The 10,611-nt window shown below is 42.4% G+C and overlaps 1 protein-coding gene and 1 non-coding gene across 3 annotated transcripts; one reads left to right on the top strand and one right to left on the bottom strand.

The window, feature by feature from the left end:
• The first annotated feature begins 3,639 nt into the window (after window positions 1-3,639).
• Window positions 3,640-5,560, top strand: LOC129522935 (gamma-crystallin B). Of its 2 annotated transcripts, none has more exons than XM_055345483.1 (3): window positions 3,640-3,648; window positions 3,745-3,987; window positions 5,285-5,560. In XM_055345483.1, exons 1-3 carry the CDS (start codon window positions 3,640-3,642, stop codon window positions 5,558-5,560), a joined length of 528 nt encoding a protein of 175 aa, XP_055201458.1. The 2 variants fall into 2 exon arrangements, with proteins under 2 accessions (XP_055201458.1, XP_055201459.1); XM_055345484.1 differs by having other exon boundaries at window positions 3,745-3,991; window positions 5,292-5,560.
• A 2,546-nt stretch (window positions 5,561-8,106) lies between these two features.
• LOC129523087 (U6 spliceosomal RNA) lies at window positions 8,107-8,213 on the bottom strand. Its single transcript, XR_008667047.1, has one exon. It is a non-coding gene; the product is annotated as a U6 spliceosomal RNA (small nuclear RNA).
• Window positions 8,214-10,611: the final 2,398 nt, after the last annotated feature.

Below are 10,611 nucleotides of genomic sequence, written 5' to 3'. Positions count from 1 at the left end.
CTGCCCCACTGCCGCTATCTCTTTCAGATAGATAGATGATAGATAGATAGATAGATAGATAGATGATAGATAAATCTTTTTTTAAAAAAAGTATAAGAAAAAAATTACAAGGAAATAGCTAAGAATACTCTATTATTTTCCTTCACAAAATATTGCTTACTACTTTTTCTTTCATTTTCATTCTCTTTCTCAGGCCCACTCCCCTGTCTCTCTCCCTCAGCTACTGGAGGGAAGTTCTAAGACTTTAATAGCATAGCCCTGGTGGTGCTCTTGGAGGGCCTTGTTGTTGTCAGCCCACACCAGCCTGGGGTTCTGGGCCATTTTTACCTCCCTTCAAGTCCTCCCAGGTAACCCAGGACAGGCAGAAGCAGAGGGCATCAGAATCAGAGAAAGTGGTAGCTGAGTAAGTGGGAGAAAGAGGCTTCTATGTCTCTGAACATCCACATGGGTGACTTCACGTGGGAGAGTCATCATTTTCCAAAATAGAATTAGAATTATTATTTTTTCATGTTCTTCATGTTTGTGGGGCTCTCTTTATCCATCTAACTAACTAATAATAAATCATGATGGGGGATAAAGAGGTGTGACATGGCCCTATTCTTGAACTCATAACCTTGCTGAAAACAAGGAAAAGAAGAAAGCAGGAAAAGAAGAAATTATATGAGAAAGACAGAGCTGCTGTGCTAAGTTGGGTGGTGATGAAGTGGAGGTAGGTGCTCAGAGAAGAGAGAGCCAAGTAAAGCTGGTCTGAAGAGGAGCTGTCCTAGACGAGGGATGTAGGGTGCTTAGACTGAACCAGGATTTGATAAACTTCGGAGAAGGGAAGGTGCTCCAGTATCAAGGAATGGCTCCCTTCCCTAGGCCCAGATCCTCACAGACATCTTAAATTTCGAAGGCAGAATGGGGCCAAATCCTCCCTCGTTGGCCCTCCCAGCCTGCTGTGATTTAATGCAAATGTCCCCATAGTTTTTAGTGTGAATTGGGTCTATTATTATTATTTCTCTACTTAAAGATTAAAAAGTTTAGTCAAATAATTAGAGCAAGGATACTTCTTCTGACTTGTCCTTTATATATCAACTTTCCTCTTCCACACAGCTTCAAAGACCTCCAAAGCACTTTAACAGCTTTAATGTAATGAAGAATAAAAGTCAAACACATTAAAAAGCTGCACTAGTGATATAGAAATGAGAAAAAAGGCAAAATTCTACTGTTAGCCAAATCAGGCCTAAATTGCCTGATGGATCAGAAATGTGCACACATATGCATGTAAGCACATATACTTGAGCCTCTGTTATGGCTGATGATGACCCTGGCTGCTGCATCTGCAGTCCACCAGTGGGGGAGGGTGTAGAACAGGATTTTGTCAATGAGCTCATGGTAATGTGATCTTGGGGAGATTTCCCTTACTGTAAACGTGTTCCATTGCAGATTACCTCCTATGCAAGCAGCAGTGGCCACTCCAACCTGCAGTCCTGCTTTAGCTCTGGCAACTTGGCACATGCAAGTGGACAACAAGAGCTGCATGCTCTGGGCTGTGGCATCTGCCACCAGCAGTGGGTGAACTTCAAGGACTCTATCTGCTCTGACTCTACTGCCCTTGCCTATGTTATTCCTCTCCTTGTCACCTTGATTCAGGATCACACTCAAATGGTAGTCATCATTTGATTGTTGAAATCAAAATTACCAAACAAGATTGTTGCTAAATTCCAAACCATTTCACATTTTATCCACTGATATTATCCACTGATCACATTTGGTCTCCATAAAATAAGCAAAAAATGTAGACACTGTGATGTTGAAACACAGAAACACATTCATATTTATTTTTGTTTGATGTACCAAGAATTCTATTAATATTATCATCCTTAGCATTTATTAAAATATGAATGATATGATATTTTAACCACTGGTATTTATAGTTTATCATGTATTTTTGAGTTCATTATTGCATTTGATTTTCATCACCATTCCTATTTTATAAATGGGGAAACCAAAGCCTAGGGAAGTTAGGTGATTTTCCCAAGATTACACAAAGAGTAATGGAAACTGCAGAAGTGCATGTGTATGTGTGTAGGTGTTGATCCTTGAATGTGTTCTCCACAAATGGTGCCTATTCAACGATTTCATGGTGTTTATAAGTCCTGGGAAGAAAAATAACTTTAGAGGAAGCACTGTGAAAGCAAGGCATAGGACAGGTAAGGTAGGTGGTCACAGTTAGTGTCACTTGCAATTGCTTATTCCTCCACCGAACAATGGTGCAAATCCTGAAAGCACCACTCACCCCCCTACCTGACCCAGTCCAGGTCCCTGATGGTCTAACATTGGAAGCTGGCTACACAACTGAGAAGTCTGAGAGTACAGGCCTCTGACTCAAGGCCTTAGATGGTAAATCTATTACACATTAACAAAAATAACATATTCTTATGAATAATAACTATATTTTCCAAATCAAAAACAAATAACAAAAAGATCGGAATTGTTTTACATTTTTACAGATTAGTGTCATATAGCCTCTAGAAAACCTCCACCATACACCTGTAAAAGAATAACAGTGAAACGGTCAATAACATCTTGGTATTGTTATGAAAATGTTCTGACCTGATGAACCTCTTGAAAGTGTCTCAGGGACCTCAAGAGTCCACATACCACACCTGTGAAGTGAAGTTCATATGATCAAGAGGCTCTGTCATTCTGGTTTGGGTGCTCTCCAGCATCTCAAAAGTGTGAGAAAGTAGGCCATTGGTATTTCAAGGGTTTCTACATTACTCTTCACACTAACCCACACCCTTATCAAGTGAGCAAGAGTCTGTAATGGTGATGAGGAGAGAAAGATCTTAGGACATGGATAGAGACAGGAACAAAAAGGGCAAGCAGTACTCTGGGCAGCCACCAGCAGAAAGAAGAACTTAGGCTCTCAGGGAGTTGTGAGGAAGGGGAGGCAGGCCTTAACTATCTGCCTTCTTTCTGATCAAAGCCAAGCATTGAGGGCCAACCCTCTGCTGTAGGCCCAGAGGCAGAAAGGAATAAAAGAGAATTCCCAGCCTCCAGGAACCGACAAATCTCCAGTCAAGTATCAATTTTACTCAAGAGAGACCCCAAAACAACAGCCGTGATGACCACAGGATCTTGAATTTGAACGAAGCTTTCCGCTTTTTAAAGCACTTCCACAGATTTTTTCACTTGATTCCCTCTTCCCGAAGATCCTTTATTATTTAAATTCTGCTTTTCAATAAAAGTTCAAACAAACAAACAAACAGCAGAATCCATTACTTAGTTTAATTGCCTTTGAGGAGTCAATGAAGCGGAGTAGGCGACAAAATAAAAGCACGGGGGATAGAATTTCGCTCATCCTTTTGCTCAACCAAAAGAGTAAAGACTCTTTTCATTTTGGTGGCAACAACAGCTTTAGTGAATCAGAACAACCCGAACCTACCAGAAAGAATGAGAGTAAACCATTCAGCTAACCCCACTGACCAGGGGGAGGAGGAGCGGGGAGCTTGCAAATCCCCTTACTCACCGAAATGGGCCCCTTTTGTGTGATTTCCTGCGGAGGCAGCAGTCAGGGCTGCTATATATACAGCGGCACTCCCCCTCGTCCCACACCGCACCCAGCGACACCTCCTGCTCCCTCGCTCCACCATGGGAAAGGTAAGTGCGGGGCATCCAGGCTCGGTGTTCGCCCTGGCGCAGCCTCCTGGGCGCGGGGGCAGGTGGCCTCACGCTCCCACATCCTCCATCCCGCAGATCACCTTCTACGAGGACCGCGGCTTCCAGGGCCGCTGCTACGAGTGCAGCAGCGACTGCCCCAACCTGCAGCCCTACTTCAGCCGCTGCAACTCCATCCGCGTGGACAGCGGCTGCTGGATGCTCTACGAGCGCCCCAACTACCAGGGCCACCAGTACTTCCTGCGGCGCGGGGACTACCCCGACTACCAGCAGTGGCTGGGCTTCAGCGACTCCATCCGCTCCTGCCGCCTCATCCCCCAGGTGAGCGTGGCTCTGTCCTGCTCTCTGGGGCTCTTTGGACACGAAAGCCATTAGCAGATACCCTTCTTCAACCAAATCATTCCAACCAGAGAGCAGAGGATGAGAGTGAGCCATTCTAGAAGGATGTCCCCAATGGGGGACATTCTGCGGTCCATTCTAGAAGGATGTCCCTGGTGGGAAGCCATTCTCCATGAACTCTGTGGTGCTTGCTTTTTTTTACTCACATGATCTCAGATTTTTTTAATTTTAAATATAATTGAATACATTAGAAAGCCAAAGACTGATTGAGAAAAAGCAGGACCTAGGGAAAACAGAAGTTGCCGTGTGTTTAAGTTGTAACTTCCTAAAGTTGTCATTCCAAGCAGCAGGGATTCAGAAATAATATATCAAAACGTATAGTTATAATCTGGGTCTGCTTAATTGGTAAAAATATGCTTGCTTGCTTTGGCTCATTTTTGTATTTAATTATCTTCCTGGAGAAGATAGGCCCCTGTCTGCTGGTTTTGGTTCTAATTTCATGGTCAGTATCTATTCACTCCCTTAGAGGTATAAATGAGAGAAAAGGCCAACTCCGAAGCAAAAGTTTGAGATTCAGTTTTTCCTAGAGAGTAATTGCACAGTTCTTAGAAGAATGTGCTGAAGTGTGGGAGACATGGGGTATAGTGTCATCCAAACAGAGCTTAATGGACATGATTTTTGGTGCTGAGGGAAACGAAGACAGCTAGAGAAGAGACCAGAAAGAAAGCTTAAGGGTCAGATAAGTTGAAATCTGAAGTAAGCTGAGTGATAAAAAGAGAGACAAAGAAAATGTGTCATCTTCTTTTTCACAAGAGCTTGATAATCTCATGTTCCACGGTGTACACAAAACCAAAACATTGGCCTTACAGAAAATAGCTAAATATTGATTCCTTTCTAACCAGAGTACTCGATCAAATGGGACTTTGCTTTCCAATGACTTATCCTTTTCTCTTTGGAGAAGGACCTTCTCTGATAACAAGCCTTAACATGATCAATTTTATTTGAGACACACCTTTGGCTGCCAAGGACAGAGACTGGGTGGATGACACTGAAGGGATGCTGAGTCTGTCCCTAGCATTACCCATAAGTCATTAGATGCCTGGTGGGTGATGGGGGGGGGGGCGGGGAGGCTCTTTAACACTACAACAGGATTGTTTTGGAAGCAAACCTAGACTCCAAGAACTTCTGGGCTGGTGGGGCCTGGTTGGTGTAGGAGCTAGAGCCCTAAGTTCTCTCCATTTGTGTTCACATACCTTTGCTTTTCTCTCTGCCTCTCCAGCACTCAGGCACTTTCAGAATGAGGATCTATGAGCGAGATGACTTCAGAGGACAAATGTCAGAGATCACAGATGATTGTCTCTCTCTTCAAGACCGCTTCCATCTCAATGAAATCCACTCCCTCAATGTGCTGGATGGCTGCTGGGTCCTCTATGAGATGCCCAGTTACAGGGGAAGGCAATACCTCCTGAGGCCCGGGGAGTACAGGAGATACCTTGACTGGGGTGCCATGAATGCCAAAGTTGGTTCTTTGAGACGAGTGATGGATTTTTACTAAAGTATTTATGTTCTCCACTTTTGTCCTTTAGAATCCAATAAAATATTTAGCTTGTGTTTCTGGCACTATGGAGTCCTGCTTTTCTTTTTGTCTCTTAAAACTTCATAAGCAATAATGGCACTTAGCCAAACATATTAACAGAGTTTTTATGATGGGAGATACTGTCTTCTAAGGGGGATAAAATAGAGGATATCATTGCCAGCATTCTTTTAAAGCCTAAACCATGTAGGCTCAAGGTTCAATTTAATTGGGCTAACAACATTTATGGTTAGTCTTAAAAGGATAATTTTGCAGCTACAATGATAAGTGGGTATTTACTGTAACACCTAAAGTTATCCTAGGCTATCTCCACTATCTTTTCCATGTAGTCCAAGTATTAATAAATAAGAAAAGTCATCTCAGCATCTAAACACTTTCTCAGCATCTAAACCCTTCCCTTAGCTTCAAAAGCAAATTAGTCACCCTCACCTCTTGCATGCCTTATCCTTCTAACAGCAGCCAATTCCATGTCAATACCTCATTCCTCCAGATTTGCAGTCCAAATAGAATTCACTGTCTCTGTGGTATGTGCTTTATAGAAGAATTTCAGGATTTCTACCAAAACCACATGCACATAGGGACACTCAACCTCCTATCACTTTAGTAGGAAGTAAAGAATTATGACCATACCTGGAAAGTAATACTAAATGGAAAATAAGGAATTGACATTTTCTGAAGAAGCTGGTTTGACTGTATTGTGTTTCCTTGGGGGATGTTTATTTTCCAGGACTGCATGTGTGTTTCCTTTGGGGATGTTTATTTTCCAGGAGTGAAATTTGAGCCCAAGGAGTCTCATATTCTAATGCCCTTTGTTGGCTATAGATAAAGCCAGGTTCGAATCCAGCAGCCAAGACAGAGGGGGGAAACAAGATCAGTTCCATGACTAATAGAGTCCATGAGACAAATAAATTAGTTATTCAAGACTAGTCTAACCATTCCCAGCACTAAAACCTAAAAGAAAGTTTTCATGTGGGTCCTAGTAAAGAGGGTACAGAGCAAACAACATCCTTAGTAGCATCCCGCAGTAATTAAATATGGTCTTTGGGTCTGTCTCTTATAAAGCTCTACAATGAAGCTGATGGTTTCAGGTCAAAATCCATCTAAAGCATCCCATTCTTTGAGATTTCTAATGAAATGGCTGAAATGTCATCTCATGTGGAGTGGGAGATTTGTGTACCCACTTTTTCCTGACACATATGTACTCAAAAATCTCATGGAATTCTGGAAAGGGAATGAGTTATTTACGCTTTCCCCAGTCACCCTCCCCTCTCAACTTGTTATTGGATGGATCATCTAGTCCTCCCCCATATGACCCACCCCATGCATCTCACGGATTTAGGTGGGAGACATAGCTCCTTTTCCTGGAGCTCCTAAACCATCTCTCACATAAAGCATTTGTCTGTGCAGCCAGCCTCATTATAGAGGTTGTGGGAGGAGTTTAGATCACAGAGGACAATAAAATCAAATTTAATATTAGTAGCCCTGTTCTAAACAGTCTGTAAGCTCCAACCAGCTGCTGGGTGGTGTGGTCTTATTTCCCATTCTTGCTCCTCTCTCCTCCACTCTTAGCTGTAAAAATGGCTAATGGCTCTTCATTTTTATAGTCTCCTTCCAGCCCATGCTTTCCAGGGCTCCATATCTACCATTCAAGTGGCTTGTGAACAGAACAAGCATCTAATTTGTTGCTTAACCTGAGTCATTTTTGAGAGCGAAAGTGTGTGCCATTAAGGATCACATCCGGGCAAGAGGCATGAACCAGGACAGTCCAAGGCAAACTGGGGCCCTTGGTTAGGCTATTTATAAAAGTTCTTTCCCTAGAAAATGTCAGATTCTTGAATTATCTGATATTAATTATTCCTAAATCCCAGTTCTTCAACCTTTAAACTCCCAACACTAGCGTTGGCTTCCTGGAGACATCAGCCAGAGTTCTGTTTGCTAGTAATAACATATCACACATAAATTGGAAAGCTAAAAGCTTCTTGGAGTGCTGGATTTTACATTGTTGGGCATAAAATCACAGACTTCAGGCATGGAAATGATCCTGAAACACTTGAACCAAAAACACATAAAATTAGAGACCCTGGATGTCACTGATCAAGTTTCTCTTCTTGAAAACTCTATTTCCATCCCTGGGGGACAGGCAAAGAGAACAGTATAGTTCCTCTAATTCCACCATTAAAAACAATCAACAGAGAGTACAAGTAATGGTGCTGGGGAAGCAAGGCAAAGGGATTACGACCAAACTAAGTCCTCATCTATGCTTCCTCCTTCTTTCCCTCCTCTCTCAAAAGTGCAATGTAATCTCAAAGACCTGAAAAGGTCTGAGATGAAAGCAGCCTCCAGAGAGGAAGGGGAGAAGGGATACCCTACACAATCCCACTAACCTTTCCCCCTTGAAGATGAAGAAACAATTCAAGCTAACCCCAGGGTCAGCCTGTATACCTATACGCACCAGTATTTCCTGTATATCCCAGTTTATAATAAGTCCAGATTTTAAATCTTTTTTTAAAAATATGGAACGCTTTAAGGATTTGCATGGAATCCTTTTGCAGGGACCATGTTAATCTTCTCTATATCACTCTAATTTTAGTATGCATGCTACCAAAGTCAGCACCAGATTCTAAGTTTTTTTCTTCTTTTTTCTCTTTTCTCCCTTTGAACCTATAGTGTCTTCTGGCCAATCTAACCTTATAGAAGACCCACCAAGCAAAGAAAGTGAAGTCATTCCATAAAAAAGTGCCAAGAAGTGCTATATTGAGTTACACTCTCATAGGGTGCTCCTTGTTATGGCTTCCCTCTCTAGTTATCCTGCCTTGCTGCCATGGGGTTAGGTCCTAATGTTGCTACTGTCTTATTTCCTCCCCTGAAACTTCAGGGGATCAAATTTTCTTGTGGGTTTGTCAAAGCAAAAATGACAATCATAACCACCTATTGCTTAAACAAGAAGAAATGTACTACTTTTCACACAAAAGCCAATTTAATCCAAATGGGACATCATAGGAGTTAAGAAGAGGTGGGTCATTGGTTGCCCATCTTCTTGTCAGCTATTGAACAGTCATCAAAGACAAGCTGAGAAAGAGAACCAGAGGCTGATGCCATGATGCTGATCCTTGGTGTCTTACCCAATCTCCCTGTTTGAGATACTTTGAGATACTTTGGTCTGTGTAGCTCCCAACCACATGACCTCTTCTCATTTAACCAAGCAAGTGTATGATACAAATGTTATACATTTGTTACTAGGAAGCAGGAAGGTGGGCATTAAGGTCAACTGCTGGCTGGACCTCAGACACTAGCGATACTCTGGAATTGGCCACTGCTGTTGTAGTATTAATTTGTCATCTCAGGAAACACAAAAAGTAGACAGAATTACCAAGGAACAGAAGGCTTTGGGGACAACACAACATTCCTGTTTTCTCTCATTTGCTTACTCATCTCCCCTGTTATAAAGGCCTATTAAATAGATCAAATGCAGAGTGCTTGTGTCATCCTACACATTGAAAGTTGCAAATACTGAACTTTGATGTGAGTGTGTATGCCTGTGGTGCTGAGCATTCAAAATAGGTCCCATGGACTATCACAACAATGGATTTCAGACTAGGGAATAACATTCATATCCTCCAGGCATTGATTGAGTAGCCTTCATGTGCCAGGCATTTAGTAGGATTACAAAACATAGTCCCTGCCCAGGATGGGGCTCCCCTCATTCATTTCAAGAAGCTGATATCTAAACAAAATAATTAGATAAGTGATAATTACCATTATAGTGGTATGAGCAAGATGCCTGATAGAACCAAGCTGGCAGTATTAAATCCAGCCTGGAAGATTAGAGAAAGTTTCAAGAAAATTTTTACAGAGGAATTGATATCTGAAATAAACCTTCTAAAATCTCCCTGGGTGAAAAGTGTAGAACTGGCATCTCAGTGAGAAGAATTAGAACATTAAACAACAAGAGAAGTATAGCATAAACCTCCAGCTATAAGATGAATAAGTTCTGGGCATCTAATGTACAGCGTAGTGATTATAGTTAACAATACTGTATTATAGACTTGAAAGTTGCTAAAAGAGTAGGTTTTAAATGTTTCCACACACACAAAATATTAATTATGTGAGGTGATGCACCTAACACTAAGGGGGTAATCATCTCACAATATATAACTGCATCAAATCTATATGTTGCATACATGTTACATGATGCAATATTTCAATGGTATCTCAGTAAAACTGGGGGGAGGCAAATGAGAAATGTGAAATAACATTGTGTTTTTGGGAAACTACAAGTGATTCAGTGTGATCTGTTGGGAAGTCTGGAGACAGAGTATCTCAGGCCAGGTGTGACAGGCTAAGGAGCCAGTACTTGATTCTGGAGGCAATGGGAGTCAGGGAAGGGTTTCAAGCAGGTGAGTAGCTGCCTTAGCTCAGGCTGCTAGAACAAAAATACCGTGGACTGGATGACTTAAACAAACATTTCTTTCTCACAGTTCTCAGTTCTGGAGGCTGGGAAGTCAAAGATGAGGGTGCCAGTAGATCCAGTGTCTGGTGAGCCAGGTTCCTTGTTTGCAGACTGTCTTCTCATTATGCCCTTACCCCGAGGGAGGAAGTGCCTAAGGACACTCATCCTGTCATGATGTCTCCACCCTTATGACCCAGTTACCTCTCAAGGCCCCATCTTCAGACATCACAGTGGGGATTAGGGTTTAAACATATGAATTTGGGGACGCAAACATTCAGTTCAGTGCTGTGACATGACTTGATGCGTTTTGATTCTGATCACCCTGGCATGTTGACAGAATGCAGTGTAGAAGAGGGCAAGGCTGGAGAGAGTCAGGAGACTGTGGACAGTCCAGCTGAAGATGATGAGAATGCAAGAAAGGCAGCTACAGGGCAGGGTGACAGGCAGGGGAGATTAGAGAGGTCGCTAAAGGAATGAAGCCAGGATCCCCGGGAGAGAGAGAGAAAGATCTGGAAAAAAACAAGACTAAAGTTTAGTACTCTGCATTTTCTGACCCCTTCAC

The sequence above is a fragment of the Nyctereutes procyonoides genome, unplaced genomic scaffold, assembly GCF_905146905.1.
Source record: "Nyctereutes procyonoides isolate TBG_1078 unplaced genomic scaffold, NYPRO_anot_genome, whole genome shotgun sequence".
Lineage (NCBI taxonomy): Eukaryota > Metazoa > Chordata > Mammalia > Carnivora > Canidae > Nyctereutes > Nyctereutes procyonoides.
Note: the sequence above shows the minus strand (reverse complement) of the source record. Positions and strands in the feature narration are given on the sequence as shown.

What these genes read in the sequence shown, in the direction of transcription:
- LOC129522935 (XM_055345483.1), top strand. An exon ending in CCTGCCGCCTCATCCCCCAG is followed by an intron (nt 3,988 to 5,284) that starts GTGAGCGTGGCT and finishes CTGCCTCTCCAG; the next exon opens with CACTCAGGCACTTTCAGAAT.